The sequence below is a fragment of the Delphinus delphis genome, chromosome 9, assembly GCF_949987515.2.
Source record: "Delphinus delphis chromosome 9, mDelDel1.2, whole genome shotgun sequence".
Classification (NCBI taxonomy): domain Eukaryota; kingdom Metazoa; phylum Chordata; class Mammalia; order Artiodactyla; family Delphinidae; genus Delphinus; species Delphinus delphis.
In genome coordinates, this window is record NC_082691.1 from 43,542,678 (window position 1) to 43,566,835 (window position 24,158).

Sequence of the window (24,158 nt, forward strand, 5' to 3'; positions counted from 1 at the left end):
TGTTAGCTTGCCAAATAAACTAATAATAGGCTTGCATTCAATATTAACTTATCTAAATATAAAATATAAAACACCATAATCTTCCAAAAATTCATCAACAACTTATCAATAGAAACAAAGGTCAATTCTCCATACGCAACTTCATTCTCACCTTTTATATTATGTTATTCATTATAATATAAGCCATATACACCTTGTTCACAAAAGCAGCATCTTCAAAGCCAGCATGGCACAATACATATCAGTATGCGTTACCTTCTAAAATAATATGTCTACACAAATTGTTTAATGAATTTGAATCTTTGTAAACCTTTAAAACAAGTACAATGAAAAATATCTGTTCTTTGAAAACCTTCCTTCACAAACAAAACTATTTTCATAGTGAAAGGACCACAGTGAGTCTCCATCATCCTTAAAAAAATAACTGAAATTATTCAAATGAATTCTTAATTTAAGAATTATATACACAGTATCAAAAAAAAGCATTCAAAGAAAGCCATTTGGCAATGATTCTTCTTTTCAATACCAAGAACTATAAAAGGCTAAATATGTTCAAGGATAAAGTTAATTTTTTTCATAACTACAATAATAGCTACTGAAGGAGAAAAACTACACTTTAACATTACAGTTTCAAAAACCATTTCTTATGCAGTTCAAAATCAAATCAACATGAAAATAAATCTCTCCAGTTTTCTGTTTAAATTTTACACACACCCCCGGTCCAAAAAAAATTTTTTAAAAAAGAACTAATTATAGCACAAGAACAGGACAGAAGAAATGTGGCAAGGAATCTAAAACCGCTACATTAGAGGCAGAAGAATATGGTAGAAGTAACTCATGCTTCAAATCTTAGCTTCATCACAAATGACAGGTCAATCAGTTAGAGCAAATGAAAAAATCTGCAAACAAGACAGCTGTTAAAACAGCCAAATTAAGCTACAAGTTCTCAGTAGGCAGCTTCCAAAGCTCTAGATGTACCGCAGGCAGGAATCATTATCCCAGAGGATTAGTTGACCCTGATTAAACGGAATTCTTTAGTTAGTGAAGAGACAGTTGTATTAGAGTTCTGATCTTTGAAATCATATAGAGAGCAAGAAGAGAAAGATAGCAATTGGAAAGAAACTAACCTGCCCTGTGATTCTGCCTAGTAAGGCCCATATTCCTTGTCCTTCACTTCGAAGTTTTCCATTCAGGTTTTGTAGTTCTTCTAAAGATTCACACAGCTACAACGTAAATAATTCAAATTAGTAAACCATTAAAATATACAGTAAAGTATGTGAAAATGTAAATAATTTATTAATAAATGTCCCAAAATATCTATATTTATAGTCCATATATTTTTAACACATGCAAGTACAATACACTGAAAAATGAGGGTCTCCAATTATCTAAGCAGCACCAACAAAATGTAAGCATTTTGTTTTATGTTACCATTTTCACTAATGATAATGATGCCTACATTTATATATTCTATTATAGTTTACTATATAATTTCAGAAACGTTCTGCTAATTAATCCTATGAGTCTATCAAGACGCACTCCCATCATTTTCCCGATGAGAAAACTAAGGATAACAAGGTTTTTGTGACTTAGCTAAAATCATAAGACTAGCAAGAATCCTTAGGTCTTTTGAATTGAATCCCAGTACTCTTTTCAATACAGTGTGGCTGATTATTGGAAATTTACTTCCTACAAATATTTTTATCACTTAAAATATTATTTATCAGTAAGTCAATCCTGGTTTTATATGCTCATGTTACTTATTACCTAAAAGTTAGTCACAACTTGCTTTTATATATTTCTTTTTGACCTTCCTCATCTTTAGAATGAAGGGGTAGAAGGGAAATTTAAATTAGGAGGTTTTTTTTTTTAATCAAAAGTAACAAAACAATTCAAGAAAAAAACAGTAATTTCAAAATAAGTTTTCAAGTTTTCTACAACTCAGAAAGAGAAGTTCCATAGTACAGTGGTTAGGAATAAGGAATGGAGTCAGACTGCTGGGCTTCAAACCCCAACTCTATGACTTGACTACCTATGTGAGCCTGTTTAGGACTCAGTTTACTCCTCTGAAAATGGGAGCAGTAATCCTAAGCCATATTATAAAGCTGAAATCAGAATTAAATGAGTTAATATAAGTAAAAGTGCTCAAAATTGTGCCTGGCACATAGAAAGTACTCAGTATGTGTTAATGATGGTAATGAAAATAATGAGGGGTCGGAATTGTAGGCAAGTTGTAAGAACTCCAGAGGAATTTCAAAATAAAACATAAATAAAAACGTTATAAAATCAAAAAAGAAATCATCAATAAGATGTAATATATTATGTTGTTTGTTTTATAGCCAACTTACCTTATTATATTCCACATGAAGCTTTTCTTGTTCATTCTCTAATTTATCCTTTATATTCTTTTGTTCAGCCATATTTTCTTGAATTTGAATCATGCGCATATTTCTCTCTATTTAAATTAAATATCCAATTTTACTTTAGTAGAAAATAAAAGCTGATACACAAAATACACAAAGGAAGAAGCTAGCCATAGGGATGATCACATGGATAAATCTACATCATTCAAAACACTTTTAACTCTATTCACAAATTAGCTTAGCATTTTACAGCAACCCACAACTTATTAGGAAAATAAACATGTTTTACTTGATATATGTAACATTGCTAGTAAATTTCTAAAAATTGACAGCATATCGAAATCTCCATCGGCAAATTGTCATCAATGAAAACGTGCATGAATCAGTGTCTATACTGACCAAAATAATAATTCACAAAATCAGCAGTGAGAGCAGGTTGCTTATGTTTTCTCCTTCCATCCACACTAGAACTAGTATCTGAATTGTCCACTGGGAAGATATCTGTACTGATCCCCATCAGTTCTGCTTTCCGCATAAGTTTACGAATGGCCGAAGCACTGCTAGTGAGTGGTCTGGGCAATTTTTCCCTTGGAACCCAGGCCTGGGGTCTGGTGGATCGAGCTAGTTCTGCTTTGGCACGATATTGCTGAAGCCGGGCATTGATCCTTGCCTATAAAAGAAATGTATACAAATTTTAAAAGATACTAAAATGGAACATACTCCTTATGATTTTTACTTCCACATTTAGAAAAAGTAAAGATAACCAGAATTTCACATATCAAGGCAAATTATATCTATCCACAGTCCTTAAGGTATACTGTATAATTCTTGGGCTATAATAAACCAGGTCTACCCCTAGTAACAACTGTCCTAGTCTATGATCAGAATTGTCAAAAACTAATATGATTAAGCTGAAGTTTCTCTTCTCAACCAGCCTTGCACTAGTCTCCACAAATGTACTTAATTTACATAAAAATACATTTTATATGATGGGCAAACTAATCAAATTCTTTGCATAAAAGAACATTAGAACAGACTGAAAAAAGATGTGGTCAACATATTGCACTGATAGAATAATTTCCTCTAAGCCATATTCTTTAATGTACTGGAAGCATGCTTTACAAATGACTGCTTTGTTGACTAGGTGACGAGTAATATATTCAACCACAAACTATACTCACCATTTATCTTAATGACGATCCACTTCCTAGGTAACTAACCAAATTTCACAATTATACTTCACATGTCATTGGCAAACACACATGAGATCTGAAATTTATAACCTTGATTTTTTTTTTTTTTTTTTTGGCCATGCTGTGTAGCTTGTGGGATCTTAGTTCCCTGACCAGGGATCAAACCCAGGCCCTCAGCAGTGACAGTGTGGACTCCTAACCACTGGAGCGCCAGGGAATTCCCTGAAATCTATAACATTGAAAGAAAAAAACATGAGTTTTGGCATGAATCCCATCCATACCTGTGCTTCTGGTGATAGTTGCTTCTCTCTCTCTTGTAAAGACATTTTACAATAGGATTGTAGAGCCAAGTAGTTTTTTCTCTTCCACTTTCTGTCTAACCTATCTGCATGTTGCTTACAATAAGCAAAAAATGGATCTGCTATATCCTATATCAAAAAACAGGGGGGAAAAAGTAAACATTTTTACTTCAAAGGGTCATTAAAAAAACAGTAATAGATAATATTTCCTTTTTGAAGAACAGCCCACAGTGTTGGTTATTCCTAAAATAAATTGCAAAAGTAATTTTTATACATAATGATAAAAACTGCTGCTTTAGAAACTTAATCCTATATATCAAGTTCAAATTAGCAATTTTTTTTAAAGGGCCTTGTGGATTTAAAAATACTGAAATCAAATCTTAGGTATTACCATTTAGATATATTTGTTACCTAAAAAAATAATCACGGTTTAAAACAAATAAGATTTCAATAATCTTAGGTAGAAATCATCATTAAATATTAAAGTTATGCATACATAAATATTATAAAACAACAGTATATCTAGAAAATACAGGACTAGCCAACACAGATAAGTAGGGTACTTCTAATTGACTAGAAATGCACAGGCAGATTCCACCTGGGACAAAAATGGATTAAGAAGGCCAAGCCTGGGGCTTCCGTGGTGGCACAGTGGTTGAGAGTCCACCTGCCGATGCAGGGGACACGGGTTTGTGCCCCAGTCCGGGAAGATCCCACATGCCGCGGAGCGGCTGGGCCTGTGAGCCATGGCTGCTAAGCCTGTGCGTCCGGAGCCTGTGCTCCGCAGCAGGAGCGGCCACAACAGTGAGAGGCCAGCGTACCACAAAAAAAAAAAAAAAAAAAAAGAAGGCCAGGACTTGTCAATAAAACACTTTAGATATTCCCTTTAACTCTTCATGAAACCCTAAAATCTCAGATGGAAACACAGCTCTCTCACAGTCATATTTCATGATACTACCTTAATGGGTACATTTTTTATTCATAAATAGTAGGGTATCAAAAATAAAAGAAATTTACTATCAAAAATAGAAATAAATTGTAAATATGTAGCCAAAAAAAGTAATGTGCAATGTGATTGCCAGCAAAGTAACAGGCAGTTCATTCTTTAGGTCTGTCCCAAAGAGAATAATAAAGATAAGCTATCCATATAGGTTTTTATCTAAGTTATGTTAAAGGGTCTCTTAGTAAGGTAGGGTTTTACAGCCCAAAGAGAAATGATGACACTAAGAAAAGAAGAAACAAATGAGAAAGTACAAAAAGAGAAATCATCGTAATAATAAAACTAAAGTGTCCTTGACATTCAAAAAAAAAAAAAAAACGCATATGATGCAGTTCTGTAGTGTGATATCCAAAGATGTAACAATATGGCACTGTGAACACTGTGATCACAGAATTTGGAAATATAAAAACCTGGAGATAAATCCTGGCTCCACCATTTACTGATTTTTGTGGCTTCAAACAAGTTGCAAAACATCTCTGGGTCTCTGTTAACTCATTAGTAAAACAGATTTAATAATAACTACTTCACATAGGTACACAGTACAAAAACATGGGCAGGAGATTGCATTAAAATGCATGCACACACACACACACAGTTGCTTTCTCACAACATACTCTACATCCTGGTCACAGAATAGGCTAATGGAAATAAAGAACACATTGAAGCGTAGTCAAAATGATCTGGAGAACTATTCTACTGTTTTAAAGTAGTAGGTATGGTTGAAATTGACTTATCAGAGATAGGATTCATGCTTGTATAGATGAGTTAAGCATTAGGACCTAGACTCTGACTCGCTAAAAAGACCAGTCATCTCTGGTCAAAAAGGTATCTGGGGGCTTCCCTGGTGGTGCAGTGGTTGAGAGTCCGCCTGCCGATGCAGGGGACATGGGTTCGTGCCCCGGTCTGGGAGGATCCCGCGTGCCGCGGAGCGGCTGGGCCCGTGAGCCGTGGCCGCTGAGCCTGCGCGTCCGGAGCTTGTGCTCCGCAACGGGAGAGGCCACAACAGTGAGAGCCCAAGTACAGCAAAAAAAAAAAAAAAAAAAAAAAGGTATCTGAAGGGGACTAGGTAGCCCAAGTAATTTTTTGTTTGTTTTCATTATTTGGGATTGCGGGACAATAAACCCTAAGTCTAAGGCTAGAATGACCAAGGGATTAACCTTGTTTAGACAGTGGAACAGATATACCAAGCAAATATTAACTGTGACAGAAACCACTGTCTTCTGATATCTACCCTCTCCTTCTTCTCCTTAGTACTAGAATCTTCTGAGTTTCTACTGGGTACTTGACGACCTTGCTAGAAAACCTCTGCTCCAGACTCTCAGCATCTGGATATGGGCATGTGATAAGTTCCAGCCAATGAGGTTTGTGAAATTTCCTAACCATACCTTTGAAAGGAAACTGCCTACTCTTAACCTTTTCTTCCTTCCTTCCAATGGGGTGGAACCCAGTCAAGGTGTGATAAACCATCTCTGACCATGTAAGAAAGTGCGACAGACTAAGGGAAGATGAAGCAACAAGTAAGAAGGCACCTGGTCCCTGGAACCAAACTCCCCCAATATCAAATCAGTCCGGAATGTAGCAAGAATTCAACTTCTTCTTTGTTTAAGTCACTGGCTATTTGCTTTTGTTAAACCATTCAAAATAGTGTCCTAATTAAGGCATTGGTTGACTTGGAATATCCCTTTAACTTGCCTAGAGAAACTTTCAAGATCCTATTCCCCAATGGAAAATAGAAAGGGAAAAACATTTTTCTGAATATCTACCATGTACCAGGCACAGGTGCCTTTTTTCATACTATCTCATTTATCCTTTAACACTACCACATGAGGTGGGTTCTATTATTTTAATATGAATTTTATGGATAGAAAACTGAAAACAAGAGAGGTTAAGTTGCTGACCCAAGATCCACTGCTAGCAAGTTAAGATCTTTTTCAACCACTATCTGTCATCAGATTTACTTATGGATGTTTCCAAACAGAAATGACAAAAGCCCAACTCTGGAGATTGTGATTCAGTAGGTCTAAGGCAAAGAGTTTTAAACATGAATGCCTTGAGAAAAAGTACCAGTAAACGTAAATGTGCAAAGGGGCCTAAAAGACGCTGGAAGATTATAAGACAAAAGTAATGATGGGGGTGGGGGGGAGGGGGGATGCAGGGTAAATGGTGGGGACTATGAGCAATGTGACAAAGTGGAATGCCCCTCAACTCAAGGTTGTCTTTTTTTTTTTTTTTTTTTTTTTTGCTGTACGTGGGCCTCTCACTGTTGTGGCCTCTCCCGTTGCAGAGCACAGGCTCCGGACGCGCAGGCTCAGCGGCCATGGCTCACAGGCCCAGTCGCTCCGCGTCATGTGGGATCCTCCCAGACCGGGGCACGAACCCACGTCCCCTGCATCAGCAAGTGGACTCTCAACCACCGCGCCACCAGGGAAGCCCTCTGAGCATCATCTTTTATCTTTCCTGATCACTCTCTCTAAGACTCAAACAAGTTTTTAACACCTTTCAGGTCTCCAATGTACGGACTTTCTGTCTTCTGACTGTCCGAGAGCCCATGCACATGATTGCCCTCTTTACCTGATTATTTCATGGTCCATCAATTAATTACTCCTTTGCATGGCGCATCGGTTCGCTTGTTCCTCTCTTCCTCAACTAGCTTCACTTGACAAAACCTAAGGCACCAACTCTTCCCCTATTTTGTACCTGTCCCTGAGCAGCTGAACACATTCTCAAATTAATTTGTATTCCATTTTTGTAGATAATTATTGAATAGCTTTATCTCTCTGTCAAACCTTCAATATCTCCCCCCTATTCCTAACTTGCAGACGATGACCTTATTTATTTCACTGGAGAGGGTTTCAAAGAGAGGAGAAAAGCAACAAAACAAAAACTTCCACAACCTCCAATCACCATATACCTCAACCTATCTGCATGTCTACACATATCCTCTGACTAATCTCCTGTTACTATGGATAAGCTGCCCAATGTTCCTCTCTAAGGTTAACCTTCAGTTGCGATAATATCCCACACCGTCTTCCCTACAGCAATTCTATCTCTCTTACACATTTTTTTCTCTCCACTGGCATGCTAAACATACTGTAATATCCTTTAAAAATACTTAAAAGACCTTCCTTGGGCTCCCACATGTTGTTCCACTTCTAAGCTTCTCTTAAAAGGAAAAATCTAAAGACCTGTCCATATTAGCTATCTTCAATTCTATTCCATTCCTAAGTTTTCATTGACTACTCCCAATCACTCCAATAGCTCCTGTCAAGTGAAAAATGACCCTCATTTTGCCAATTCCAATGGTCATTTCTCAATCTTAATCTTACTCCTTTGACACAATTTGCTCACTCCCTCTTTGAAACACTTCTTTGAAATACCTCTCTTAGTTCTTTTCTTTACCTCACTGATCACTCCTCCTCAGTCTCCTTGGTAGATTCCTTATTTTCCCAAATTTGAATGCTGTTGAATGCTGAGGTAGCCCTATGACTGTCATCAGACCTCTTCCCATCTCCTTCTACTCTTATAACCTAGATAATTTCATCTAGTCATCTCACCATAAATACTATCTATACCCTGACAGCTCCCAAATTTATATCTGTAGCCTTGACTGCTTCCCTAAACTTCAGACTCTGATAGCCAACAACCTACCTGATCTCTCCACTTACATGTCTAATAGGCATTTTGAACTCAACATGTCCAAAACTGTCCTCAGTTGCCTTTTCTCCTGCAACAGATCTGCTCTTCCTTCAGTCTTCTCCACCTCAGTAAACCACAACTCCATTCTGCTAGAAGCTCAGGCCAGAAAGAAGTCACCCTTTTTACCCTCTCTTTCTGTTACATTCCACAATCCTTCAGCAAATACCTATAAAATTTCTCATTTCTCATTACCTCCATCCTAAAACCTGTTACAATAAAAGTTCTAACTGGTCTCCCTGCTTTCACCCTTGCCTCCCTACTGCCTGTACTCAATACAGTTATCAGGGCAGTCCTTTTAAACATCAGTTGGTTCATATGTACTCTATGCAACTCTTATGGCCTTCCACCCCACTCAGAGTGCAAATCCAAAGTCATTCCCATATCTTTCCAGGCCCTACATGAAGTAGCTCCCTGCTACCTCTATGACCTCCTCCTCTCCTCTTACCAAACCCTAGCCCCTAACTCTGTACCAGCCATTCCAGTCTTCTTCTTGGTCCTCAAACCAAGCATGTTCCTACCTCAGAGCCTCTGTATTTCTGTTCCCCCTGCCTGTAATGCTCTCCTCTCAAATAAACATATGCTCCCTACAATTTTCCTTACATATTTCCATAAAATGTCACCTTATTAGAGAGTCCTTCTCTGATCTCCCCATATAAAGCAGCATTGCCCTACCTCCCTTACTCCCTAAATACTTTATCCTGCTTTATATTTCTCCACAATACTTATCACAATATTTTTTTTGCTAACTTTTTCACTCTCTGTCAGAGGAGAGCCCACCTGCCACTAAAATGTAAGCTACCTTAAGAGCACAGTTTGTTTTGTTCACTGTTACCTCTACAGGGTCTATAGCAGCAGTCCCCAACCTTTTGGCACCAGGGTCCGGTTTCATGGAAGACAATTTTTCCACAGACCGGGGGTGGGGTGGGGTGGAGTGGGGTGAGGGGTGTGATGGCTCAGGCGGTAATACAAGCGATGGGGAGCAGCAGATGAAGCTTCACTTGCTCACTGCTCACCTCCTGCTGTGCGGCCCGGGTCCTAACAGGCCACAGACCAGTACTGGTCTACGGTCTGGGGGTTGGGGACCCCTGGTCCATAGCAATGCCTAATACACAGTAGGTCAATATATCTGTTGAATAAATATACTGAATGAATGACAGTAAAAACATTAATTTCTAATCCTTAGATAGTTCAAAGGTAAGAGACAGATAGGTCAGGAAGGTCCAGCTGAAGTTTCTGATTCTTCCAGGGAACCTTCTTTCTGTACTTACACCACTTCCTGTCCACACTAGGCACCTGTGACATCTTTTACTGCCATCTTGAAAGACTGTTGAACATTTTATTGTGTTTACTATCTATCCCCACCTAGGTTGATACTGTAACTTAAAGCTATTTTTATGCTCCCTGACAAACAAAAAGAGTATCCCTCAAAGCTCTGTGTAAGATTATAGAACTAACTTGGGGCTGTGATGATAAAAGATAAAGCCAGTACTATTCAGTCTATGGAATTATTTTTTCAATGTAGAATGTTGTTTTCTTTCCTTGACTAACAGATGCTAAAGCCATACTAATGTTTGGAGTTTAGACAGGTGATCTCTTTTGACATAAAATGTACCATAAATCAAAAATAACAATAATCTTGACTAAACAATGTTCTGATTTATTAAACTGAATTCCCTTAAAAAACACAAAGTAACTGAGCCAGTATTAACTTGACCCCCCCTCTGACTGGGGTAAAAAGCCCCATGAGAAAAAAAAAAAGGCTTGATGAGGGAGCTTGGAAGGAGAGGGTATGACACTATTAAAAGGCAAAGACCAGGAAACAGATCAGACCCAGAAAAAAGAAGGCCCAGAATATTAGAATTCTACTCTGAAACAAAGAAGGGAAAAACGGGAAAGGTGACCTTTTTACTTGTTTTTTGTTTTAATTCACAACACCTGATTCTTCTTTTCCTTCTTTTAATAGCTGATATAAAGACTTCTTCATTTGGTCTAGGTATGAGCTACAGTGAATGGAAATAAACTGCCAACTTCTTAGGCTAGTGGTAGCAAACTGTTAGTTGCTGACCCCCCCACCCCAGTCATCCCCTTCCAACATATTCCTTTTTTGTAAAATCCATTTTCTTTGACAGAAACTAAAAATGTCAGGTTTCACCTTCCCAACTTATCTCATTGCTAACAATGGCCATAATGACTGTTTCAATACATGACATGATGGGAAAATCTAGTGGTGTGAATGTATGAGAAAATTTTTCATTCCTAATAATAACAGAACCCTTTCCCTTCTCTTTGGCTTTGAATTCTATAATGAAAGAACACAGTGCTAAGAGCTATTTCAGCAATATTGAGACCATGAGACAACAAGGTTAGGAACTAAAAAGAAAAATATGTTGATGCCGGTGGGAGAGAAGGATAAAATAAGACTTCATCATTTAGCTGCTCAAACAGCCCCAGAACTACTTATGTTTATGCCTCCTATCATATGAGATAGTTAATAACTACTTATGCTACTGCAGTTAAGTATTCTATTACTTGCTGCCAAAAGCCTAGGTAAGATACAACATCAAGAAGATGAACCACCACAGCATTTATCTTAAAGGCCACATGCACATTGGTAGTAGACTCCAAATGTGACTCTGAAACTTCCAGAAAATTAAAGAAGTTATTAATACAGTTACATAATTCACAATATCACAAACCAATTAGTAAGCAAACACACTGCTATACATACTATCGAGAACTGAGAGAAAGAATACTGTGCTGAGAAATAGGCCCATCAACATTCCCAGTTAATACAAAAGAAAAAAATCAGTAAGGCTTTCAACAACAACAAAAATGTAAAAAGCACACATCAGCAAAAGGAATAATAGTATGAATCAAAATAATTTTGTCCAGGTATGTAAGCATCTAATAATATGGCTTACATAGAATGTTTAGAGGAGTGGATATTCTGTATATATTCCAAATAAATCATATTTCTTACAGTCAAACTTCAAATAAACGTTAAATAAGATTCTTAGAGAAGTACCAAAGTGAAAGTGATCTATTTGCTAACACACGCTTTAACAGGTAACTGAGCTGGGGTAGCAGTGAACATCAACTTAAGCAAACCAAAGAGATAAAGAGACACGTTTATGAATAAAGTTATTCCAATACCACAAGAAAATGTGCCAAGGAAATATTCTCAGTCCATGCCCGTAGATAAATAGGAAATCAAAACAAGGAAAAATGGGAAATCAAATATGCAAGGCACTATACTTAAAATGATGGTTTGAAAACTAATTTTACCCTAGAATTCTTTTTTAAATAAAATCTTAAAAAAAAAAAAAGACCTTAAATGCTAAACAGCTGACCAAATAAAAGCTGAATGACAAAAGAGAGCTTGTCCCTCAACTTGTATTTTAAGCACTGAGGATACAGTGAAAAATAAAAAAGAACAAAACATCCTTGTCCTCATGAATCTATATCCTAATGAAAGTGACAGACAATAAACAAGATAAATAAGAATCATATATATTATCACACACCATGATCAAGTGGGACTCATTCCAAAGATGCAAGGATTTTTCAATATCTGCAAATCAATCAATGTGACACACCACATTAACAAATTGAAAAATAAAAACCATATGATCGTGACTTCCCTGGTGGTGCAGTGGTTAAGAATCCGCCTGCCAATGCAGGGGACACAGGTTCAAGCCCCAGTCTGGGAAGATCCCACATGACACGAAGCAACTAAGTCCGTGCGCCACAACTACTGAGCCTGTGCTCTAGAGCCCGCAAGCCACAACTGCTGAGCCTGCGTGCTACAACTACTGAAGCCCGCGCACTTAGAGCCTGTGCTCCGCAACAAGAGAAGCCACCGCAATGAGAAGGCTGTGCACCGCAACCAAGGAAGAGCAGACCCCGCTCGCTGTCAACTAGAGAAAGCCCAGGCACAGCAACAAAGACCCAACACAGCCAAAAATAAATAACAAATAAAATAAATTTATTTTTAAAAACCCATATGATCATCTAAATAGATGCAGAAAAGGCTTTTGACAAAATTCAACATCTATTTATGATAAAAACTCCTCAGAAAGTGGGCATAGAAGGAACGTACCTCAACATAATAAAGGCCATATATGACAAATCCACAGCTAACATCATACTCAATGGTGAAAAGCTGAAAGCATTTCCTCTGAGATCAGGAACAAGATAAGATGTCCACTCTCAGCACTTTTATTCAACATGGTTTTGGAAGTCCTAGCCACAGCAATCACAGAAGAAAAAGAAATAAACGGAATCCAAATTGGAAAAGAAGAAGTAAAACTGTCACTGTTTGCAGATGACATGATGTTATACATAGAAAATCCAAAAGACACTACCAGAAAACTACTAGAGCTATATTAGATACTCGTTAGGTATTTTTAAAAGGGAAGAATAAAGCAGGAAAGGGGAATAGAAAGTGTAATGGGAGGCAGAGGGTTTTAACTTTAGACCAGCGAGTAGTAGACATGGAATGAGGACCCGAAAAAAGTGAGGGAATGAGACGTGTGAGGGAAGAGCAGCCCATGCAGAGAAACAAGTACAGAGGCCCAGAGTAGGAGCTCACCTGGCCATTCATTAAAGGAGCAGCAAGTAGACCAATGAGGCTGAATAAGGGGAAATGATGAAGTCAGAGAGGTAATGTGAAGATCACACAGAATCTTATAAATCAGCAGAGAAACTGGCCTCTAATCTGAATCAGACAGAAGGCCACTAAAGGGTTTTGAGCAAAGGAGTGACCAGATCTGACTTAGATTTTAATGGGATAATACTAGCTGCTACTGAAAATGTCCTCTATTCTCTGGAAAAGGATTGGCAAACTATGACCTGAAAGCCAAATCTGGTGCTGCCTGTTTTTGGAAATACAGTTTTATTTGAACACAGCCACGTTCATTCGTTTATGTATTGTCTATGGCTGTTTTCATAATCAATGGCAAAGTTAAATAGTTATATACAAGCCATAGGCCCACAAAGCCTAACATATTTACATCTGGCTCTTTGTAGTAAAAAATTACCACCCTCTGCTCTAGCAAGGCAAGGGTAGAAAGAGTTAGGAGGTTGTTGTATTAATCCAGGTGACGAAAGATGACAGACTAGGATAGCAGCAATGAATGTGGTAAGAAGAATTTGGACATATACTAGGTATACTTTGAAGACAGGATATGCTAATGGATTAGACGTGGAGTGAGAGAGAAAGTGATCTGAGTAACTCTCATAGAGTTCATCCAGAATAATTTTTAAAATAATGCCTAACACAGCCACATAAAGGTATCACTGAAGATCTGATATAAAATGTCTAACTTTAAGTAACATAACTTCTTGATGAATTCATTTAAAAAGTTTTTGATCCACCACGAGCCATTCCTACCCATCCTGGTTCTTCTAGCAATATTAAGGCATCAGTTCAACAGCTAAAGATCTAATTTGAGCCTTTGAAATTTAATCCATGAATGATTTCAATGCATTATCAAAGGCTGTGGGAAAAAAATCGATAAATTATCTTACATGTTTCAAAGAGAATTTTCTACATGGTAACAAATTATAACAATGTTCACAGTACCAAAATCATACTTTATCATACTACCATACTACCATATGGTTTAAATGAAATATAAGTAACCTTAAGTCAACTATATGATGTGAACCATAATAATATAAGTTTCAGTCATAACTGAGTCTGTGCTATAGTTCAGTCTTTTTTTGTTTTTTGGGTTTTTTTTTTTTTTTTGCGCTACACGAGCCTCTCACTGTTGTGGCCTCTCCCCGTTGCGGAGCACGGGCTCTGGACGCGCAGGCTCAGCGGCCATGGCTCCCAGGCCCAGCTGCTCCACAGCATGTGGGATCCTCCTGGACTGGGGCACGAACCCGTGTCCCCTGCATCGGCAGGCAGACTCAACCACTGCGCCACCAGGGAAGCCCTATAGTTCAGTTTTAATAATAATATGCTGTAACATAACATGGTTAAATATTCCAAATAATCTAGAATTTTCACAAAGTGGATCAAAAAGAATAGAAACTTCAAATGCATTCTCACCAGTAAGATAAAGTACTATGTCAGAAGGCTATAAAAAAACATGAAAATATGCTAAGGTGTATGATGTCATTGGATGAAACTGAGGTACTTATTCTCTTTTTCAACCTTTCTTTTACTGCCTATATAAAACAGCCATTAAGAAGTAAGAAATCCAGGCTTCTCCAGCTGTTCACTGAGATTTATCTGATCTTGAGTCTTACTTGTATTGTCTCTCTGCACTTTTGCTCACCATCTTGAGTTACAGCCATCACTAATCCGCACAACCCTATTTTATAATTGTACCTCTATGTCTACCAAACAGCTGTGAAAATGCTCAGTGTTCATTTAGTACCCTTCTTCAATTAAAGTACAACTCATCAGAATCAGAGACTGACACAAAAACAGATTTATGTACCCAAAATATAATTTCAATAGGATCCCTATATTGATAAAATATATCCTTCAAAATTTGCTTAACAAATTTTCTTCATCAGATTATCTTTTTTACTTGTTTCCTGTCTATGAAATAAATGGAATAAGATGAAAGTCCAACATAAAAAACATATTTTTACATGACACTGAAAATTTACCCAATAAAAGATGGAACATAACATATATACATAACAATATATCCCAAATATAAAGTAAGAACTACAGAATACTCAATTACCTGCCTATATAAAGTGCTTAAAGAATCAACAAAACTTGCTCTCAGGACTCCTTACAGTATTAAAATGTTCTGAAGACCCCAAAGAGCTTATGTGAGTTATATTTATAGATAGCATATTAGAAGTTAAAATTGAGTAATTTTTAAAATAACAATAAAGCCATTACATGTTAACAAAAATAACATTTTTATGAAAAATACTATAATTTATACACAAAAAAAATTTAGTGAGAAGAGTGGCACTGTTTTACATTTTTACAAACCTCTTTAATATCTCAATAGTGGACATTAAAGAAGATAGCTATATAATCTCTAGAAATCTCCACTATTACATGTGAGAATATTAGGAGCAAAAAAAAGTATATACTATTTTAATACTGTTATGAAGACAGTTTTGACCTCAAAGACCTTGAAAGAATATTAAAGAGTCCCGAATACATACTATGAAAACAACTGACTGCTTAATGTAAATTTCTGGTAGGAAAATTTTAGAATTAAAAATAATTGTAAAGAAATAGAAATGCAAATACTGAAGACTGAAGACAGGGTAATGATTTCATTTAAAGAGTAACAGAGCAAGGTTATTACTCAAATATAATTTCAGATTCTCATATAAAATATGCTGACATTATAATGCTTTAAAACACCTTGAATTATGTTTCATTTTATCTGTCAGATTTCACTATAAAATTTTTAACATGTTTTCTAAATGTCTGGCTAGGTTTAAGACTGAAGAAACTCATATATACTGTTTACTCTTAAAGTTTTAGATCTGTGACCTAGACAAAGATTTTAAGAATAAACTCGTAAATTTATTTTATGATGCATACCTGTTTGTAGGATATAATGAAGTCACGAGAAGTCTCATGAACATATTCACCAACTATGGATTTAAATCAACCTACCTCCTCTGCTGCTGCCTCTGAAAGCAGACCTTCCTTCTGAGCGCAGGTCACATGGAAATAGGCTCTGCACATCCCTGCATCACAGCTAATGCAAACTCCAGTTCTAGCAAAACGAGGGTCTTCACAGAAGCTACACTCCTACAATGGAATAACAGGAAAAGTCTCAGAGCAAAAATATTTCCAGAACAGAAACTGCATTCTCATACAAAGCATCTACAAAATACAAATAGTGAACCAACAGTATATCAATACAAACAATAACTATAGGCAAGTATTTATATGAAAAAAGTAATTCTCTATATAGTTCTAAAAAACAAAATTCCACTGATATAGTAATGAGGATAATAATAATATCATTTGAGGGCTTACCATGTGCTAGGCACTATTCTAAGCACTTTATAAGTATTAATATATATAATCATTTGACACTCTATTCCACAATAATATGTGGAAACGGTACTATATTTCCATTTTACATATGAGAAAATTTTACACATGAGAAAACTGAGGTAAAGACAGTTTTCAAACCAGGATAATCTTACTTTAAGTCCATGCTCTTAACCATTAAGCTACACTGATTTGAACAATGTAATACTACTTGGAAAAATTAAGGAAAATAAATAAGAAGCCAGAGAAAATTCACTGAAAGATCTAGGCATTGCAACCAAAGATATAATGCATTTAAAAAATATATTTAAGAGAATTAAAAGTAATCTTAAGTAAACAATTTTGTGAAGTTGGTAGTAATACACAATATAGCCAATTATTTACATTCTTTCTGTATACAAAGGGAAAATCTGCAAAACTAAAGGCATAAACTGTTGAAATTACCCCAAATGCCACCACCCCGATTTATTTTTTTTATACTTTTAACTAAGCCACAGAGAGAGAAAAAGAAAAACCTAGTCTCAAAATATACACTACTCTGGTAATAGGAACCTTCACAAAAAAACCTGCTAAATTGTGAAAGATTGCCAGTAGACAACTAAGGAAGAACTGCTTAATAAATGCATTCTACGTAAATTAAATATGAGAGAAACATTTTTTAAAAAATTAAAAAGTTTCAATAGACACTAAAAACATCATATTAATACTATAACAGTTAGTGAGTACCTACTTGGTATACAGCACCAAACTGATGTATCAGCAATGAATAAAAATAACAGGAACAGGACTCTGGGTACAGATGTGAAAACATTCCCAACACCTGACACTCTACTGCCTAATTATGGGTCTTTTTCCACCAACAGTAGTATATGTATGGTAAAAATTCCAGCAAATACTAATCTAAACATGAAAACCAAAAAATTGAGAAAGAGAGAGAAAGAAAAGAGATAGAGAGAAGGAGAGGGGGTCAGAGAGGGAGAAATGGAGAAATTAAACTATTTAAAGGATGTCAATACTATGAACAGAATCAAATTGTTTAGGATAGTCCCCTGAGTAATTTAACGTAGTATGATGAAATTGGGCAAGGGATTTCAGAGTGAACACAAAGAAAAAATTTCCAACAATGAAGTCTCATAAGACAATACAACAATCTAATAAAGAAAATAGAGTCTTCCTCAATTGCTTGAATCATTTAAAATGCAAGGGAACGGGCTTCCCTGGTGGCACAGTGGTTGAGAATCAGCCTGCCAATGCAGGGGACACGGGTTCAAGCCCAGGTCTGGGAAGGTCCCACATGCCACGGATCAATTAAGCCCATGTGCCACAACTACTGAGCCTGCGCTCTAGAGCTCGGGAGCCACAACTACTGAAGCCCATGTGCCTACAGCTTGTGCTCCACAACAAAGAGAAGCCACCGCAATGAGAAGCCTGTGCACCCAACGAAGAGTAGCCCATGCTCGCCACAACTAGAGAAAGCCCACACACAGCAACGAAGACCCAACACAGCCAAAAATAAATAAATAAATTTAAAAATAAGTAAATAAATAAAATGCTAGGGAACTAAGCAACTGAGAACACAGGGGAGAAAGTAATCAGGAGGAGGAAATGGATAGACAATGTGATCTAGAGAGCTATCCCAGATATAATTCACAGCACTGGGTTTGATTTTGCAGATGAGCTAGAGAGTACGTAATTTTTTGACTCCATGTCCCAGTAATACTTCAAAACAAAAGCAGGTGATAATAAAAATAATCAGCTGATAATTATACATTTAATGACTCTCCTTTTCAATCCAGAGGTCTCTGCTGGTCTCAGTTATATGAAGTAATATCTGGTTACTGTTCTTTAATTGCTTCTAGATTTATATTTATGGTAAAAACATGTGCTTATTGAAAAAGATGGAAGCTACTCGCTTCTAGGCTATGTGCTCTTGAATTATGAAACTGCCCTCAAAAGGTAGTAACTTCCATTTCCAACACTGGTGGACCAGGTAATTTGTATTATTCCTACTCAACTAGAAAATGTGGACAAATTATTTTGTTATAGTTTAAAGGCATTTAAGAGAGGTAACAAGATAGTGTACAATTACTTGAGCACCAGGAAAGTTAAGTTCAATACTAGGGCCTGGAAGCTTTATCTAATTCTGGAGAGGGAAGCTGCAACCTCCCAAACTAAAGCACAAGATTATTCGAGGGTAGAAGGTGACGGATGGGGATGGTGTTTAAAGCCCAAAGAGGATATTCTGGATATAACAGCAGAAACTGTGAAATTTTAAAAATTTCAAATCAGAATTTTCCAACAATCTGTACGTTTCCCACCCCACCTTTAATATGTTACTAATGCTCTTTAAGAGTTTTCCTTCCCAACTGCCCAATACATAGTAATGGAAAGAGAATATATCATTGCCTAATTAGTTCTAGTATTCCGAAGATGTTTGCAATAATTATATACTTAAGTTTAAATTCATAAGTGAGTAATCTTATCACTTATAATCCTAAAACTCAGTCATAATTAAAAACCTATTTATAAACTATGGAGGATGAGGATCATTTGCTAGTAAAAAAAAAAAAATTCTGTTGGCCTTCTGCAGTAGAAGTAAAATAATGGGTGCTTCCTGTACTCTTTTCATAATTTTAATAAATTCCACTTCAAAAGTAAAGTCAGAAATTAAGCTTGTATTTGATCCAACTGATTAAAAATATGGATGTAGTCTGAGAATTCATTATGCACTAAGCAGTGTGCTAAATACAAGGAAAACAGCAGTGGCATTAACTACCATTTTACCCAAGTTATACAAATATATAGAAGAATTTATACATTATTGGCTCTCTGGGAAAATTACTATCAATACTAAATGATTTAGTGCTAACTGCTCTCCAATAGCACAATTAGTAATAAGCATTTCTGTAGTCAACCATGATATTAGTAAAAAGTCATGTAAACTAACAAGTAAAAACTTTCTCTTAGACAATCAAAAACACTTTGTCTTACCTTGGCACCATATTTGGAATAGTTCATTTCTGTTAGCGTTACTGGTCGCAATTTGTCAATATCTCCAAAGGCTACACCAGGAACATACAGGGCACAGACAATATGAACCCATCTATAAGGAGAAAAGATATGATTTTGCTATCAGACCTTTGGAAAAAATGCCCACAGGAAAATAAATGTAAAATTATGTGTCATCTCAAATAACTACTCCAAGAATTTTATGATCAGATTTCAAAATCTCAGACACACAACTAAAGAATATGGAACACCTATACAATGATATCATTTACAGAAAAAGGGACTGCAATAAGCATTACTTTTCCAGCAGCTTAGCCAAAGGTGAGAGTTAACATCTATAATTGCCTTTCACTTAAAATTCATCACACTTTGCACTTATCTGTTATTCTTAAATATTTGCACAAAACCACTATTCAAATGAAACATCATTTTCATATGCATGGAAAGGTATTCACATTCATTATTTTAAGCACTCTGAGAATTAAGGATCCTAATTTAAGACTTGTGAAGTTACTCTGCATAAATCACATAAAATTGCTCTTTCCTGTTACTTTTTTCTAAAAGCTACTAGATAACCCTTAAGGACATATTTTAAAACAATTTTTGGTGTGCATCTTAACTTTATTTCTTCTCAGGTTGAAACTGATTGCTAGAAGATGGTACAGAGCAGTTGTAATAACATAAGAAGGTCATATTTCATTCAACTTATCTGTTCACCATACAACCTATATACTAAAACGTATGTGCCCCACATATATTTTTTGAAGTCTGAATGATGCTACAACACTAAATAAAGAATGTTCAGTTTCAGTATACTAAACAGAAAAAATAAATAGGAGTTGATTCTAATTCCATTTTTTAAAAACTGCTCTGAACATTTTTAAAATATATTAGGCACCCTGTTTGCTTACAATCAAACAAAACACAGGATCACTAGATTCTGAAATGTAAATAGATCTATATCACTTCTGCAAGACACAGGGTAAAAATGAGATGGCAAATATCTCTTAACCTTGTGAAAATATTAACAACAAATTTTGCTTTAGCACAGCTTGAGAGGCTATCATTGCTACATGGTTCTGTTTTGTGATGCATTATGAGTTTTAAAGAAATAAGACTAAGAATCACTTTATAGATGTACTGGGGAAAATAGTTATAAATCTTTAAAAATTATTTTTTTTTATTGGGAAGAAACTCCAAGGTTTTGTGATTTTCTTGATAAAATGTTTCAATCCAACCTCCCAAATGCATCCTGTGGAGTTCACTATAAAGATACACATCTTCAACAAGCAGCTGCTTTCTCAATTTAATTTGCACAGTTTTCTCATGCTCCACTGGTGTGTTAAATGCTGCTGTACTCTGTACAAGTTCATCTTTGATAAACCCAACAGCTGGCTGCTTGCTTCCTACTGACCTTCTTAAAATGTTTTAGTACAAGTCACACAGTACTACAGATTTAAACTGCCATTTCAGTGTGATTGGCACACAAGCGTATCATTTCCCCCAACCACTCATGTGAGGATGCCAACTTGACTCTTTATTAAAATACATATCAAACAGCTGAGACAATTTTGGTCCTTTTTAATATACATTGTATATAGTTCTTTGTTCATTTGTTTAGCTGCACATACTTTAGAACCTTTTAATTAAGACAAACTGAGAAATCAAAAAGGACTAATTTTCCTTGTTACTTTACCATCCATTCTGCTTGGAGCTATGAAGACAGATGTTGATTAGGGAAAGGATCAGAAAACAAGCATCCCATAAATCCACCAAAAAACAAAGAGACAGAATTGTCATTCTAGCATAGAAGCTATTAATAGATTCTTTTAAATTTACATATTTTAATAAAGCAAACTAAGTAGAAAGCTACTTCTCAAAAAACTCATTTCAGAATGGGAACTATATTCATCAATCAAATTTGATTTTGCAATGTCTTGTATTTGTAGTGCCTTTATAACATATTAAAAAATTCACTTCCAGGATGTTATTTTCATTCCTTCATTTATTCATTCAGTAATTAATTACTAAGTGTCTACTAGGAATGGAGCACCATGCAGGAAGTCTGGAAGTTACAATGATTTATGTGAAATGTTTGCAGCATAGGGTGTGGTACCCTATTATATTAAAGTATGTCTAATACTTCCTATAATCAGGTTTTTAATACCATTAACACAGGATAAAACACTCTCCCTAAGAAAAAAATAAAAATTTAATGGTAAGAATGTGCTGATGGTCTTCTCACATTAAATCACATCATCTTCTATTGTAGAATTTGTGGCTCCCATCAGAAACAGAGGGGGGAAAAGTCTAATTAGACTACATAATAGAAGTCAATTTCAAAACCTTTTTCATTCTTTCCATGCATTGTTCTTTCTTTTCATCTGTTTTGCATTTTAGCTACAATACTAAATAGCTTGTCAAATTTCTTGGCTTTTTTTGCCTTGATTAAAGCTAGTATTACATCCTTCAAACTATATCAAGACCTGTAATTTGCACACTAGCCTACAGGTGAGTGTGAACATCAACACAAATAAAATGTTCAAACAGTATAAAAAAAACTTGCCAGGCTGCACCATGAAGGGAGGTGTCTACATACATGTAAGATCCACAGAAGTCAATACAAATATCTCCCAGTAAAACTAAATGGTTAAAGAGGCCTCCCTTTTCTTCATTCAGAAGAACTTTCCAAGTTATTTTGTGGACTATGTATTAGTATATATTATATATTAGTGTGATAAGAGAGCTACTTTATAGTTGCTTTTCAATAGAAATTTCAAATTACTGACGAGAAAAAAGGTAAAATAAACGCTCTTCCCTAAAACGAAGCTCTGTGTTTTCCAAAGCTGCCATACTTATTCACAACAATTTATCACCGTAAATTTCAAATCTCAAGACTAAAGAGTTACTAAGAAAGAATTTATGCAGTTGGTATTCTATGATTACCTTAAGTAGAATAATATTGGTGATAAAAATCACTAGTAGTAGCAGTAGCAAAACTAAGGAGATATTTATTAAAACACTTACTACACTCCAGAAAGTACACTGCTTACAGAAATCATCTCATTTAATTCTCTCAAAAGTGCTAGGAAACTGAGGCATAAAATGGTTAAATCTAAATTCACAGTTAGTAAGAAAAGACTAGAATTCAAATATAGGTGGTCCAACCTGGAAGTACACGCTTTTCATGTTGTACTAAATTCCCTAATTCTAGGCCAAAGTCACTCCAAACATAAAATAATGCTCATGTCCACGATACAGACCAGAGACTCAAGTCAATACATCAAATAATTTGTTACATATTTATTTTATTTTGGGGATAAGCTTATGACACACAAGAGGTAAGATTTTTAGTCATTTTTCCTAAACATCAACACAGGGTTCTGTAAGATTCCATGGTAGACCCTATGCAATCCCAACAATCTTGTATGGCAATATTTCTCAAGGCCCTGTCCACCAATTGAGGTAAAAATGAGAAAAATAAGAAAAATATTTCTTACTTTACTAAAATAAAATTATTAAATTTAAAAGACTGTCCTTTATTTTGGGATAAAATGTATCCTATCCTTTTCAAGATGTTAAAATATGAAAAATAATGGTGATAATTTGTATAAGTTATTTTGTTATTCTTGTTAAAATATTAAATGTTTTGTAAAAATACTGAAATATACATATGTGGCAAAATAAAAAATTGAGCACCCCCTCTTACATGGGGGAGGAAGGTAAGTAGTGATCCATAAAATATAAAAGGTTAGAAACTACTCTTATACATCAGTCACCCATCCTAGTTGGTAGTCTCCTTAGAAAAAAAAACATGAAAGATGCCAATGCTATGATGATGACAACTGCTCAAATGTGGTAATAAAGATGAGTGTGAATATAGTGAAAAGAACATAGGTCTTTGTGCCAGTTATCAATTTATTGCCTCTCAGCTCAAATCCACCCTTCAATATCTGCTTTGCAACAACGAACAGAATCCCTTCAGCAATTCTCCTTTACAGTAAGCATCACATCATACTAAGCTGTCTCAGTAGGGAGTGGTAGAAGGCACTGTAGGAGGAAGGGGCTTCTCTGCAGGATGGGAAGAGGACATCCGCCAGTGCTCTGCCCCACCACATGCATCGTCCCTCAGTGACCCTGCAGGCCCAGGCTGGAGATCACTTTTCTGTGGGCCTCTCAACACAGACACCATACATTCCAGGCTTTGAACCACTGCCCAGCCACCCACTTGCCAAGAACTGTAGACTAGGTAGTGACCCAGGCAAACCAGCCAACTTCTCTGCCATCCAGTAGGCTGGAACTACACTTTCTCTAACAAGGCCTGAACCCCAGCCTTGGGGAAGGTGTCTTCATTCCAAGTTTGTCATTCCCTGGATACTCTCCCTCAGCCCTACGGTATTATTCTTTAGAGTTCTTTTATATCTTATGTTTATCATAGCTTAGTAATTCTTTACACTAAACATCCCCTTTTAAAATCACTGTATGGGTTCTGTTTCCTGATATATGCTTGAAGTCAAACAGATCTGAGTTCAGATTTAACTATGGACTTGTTCAAATTAAAACTATGTAATGATCTGAGCCTCAGGTACTACCTATAAAATA

General features: G+C 36.0%; 1 protein-coding gene across 11 annotated transcripts in view; it reads right to left on the minus strand.

Annotated features, from left to right (window-relative positions):
• Positions 1 to 24,158, minus strand: part of PHF14 (PHD finger protein 14) — a 199,592-nt gene that overhangs the window by 145,360 nt on the left and 30,074 nt on the right. For all 11 annotated transcript variants that reach the window (XR_009520605.1, XR_009520606.1, XR_009520607.1 and 8 more), the window contains exons 6-11: positions 19,539 to 19,650; positions 16,161 to 16,298; positions 3,838 to 3,984; positions 2,763 to 3,033; positions 2,349 to 2,455; positions 1,128 to 1,223 (exon numbers count right to left, since the gene is read on the minus strand). Coding sequence is in view for 7 of the 11 variants with exons in the window: in XM_060020451.1 (XP_059876434.1) it covers positions 1,128 to 1,223; positions 2,349 to 2,455; positions 2,763 to 3,033; positions 3,838 to 3,984; positions 16,161 to 16,298; positions 19,539 to 19,650 (871 nt within the window). In the remaining 4 variants the exon portion in view is untranslated. The remainder of the gene's footprint in view (positions 1 to 1,127; positions 1,224 to 2,348; positions 2,456 to 2,762; positions 3,034 to 3,837; positions 3,985 to 16,160; positions 16,299 to 19,538; positions 19,651 to 24,158) is intronic.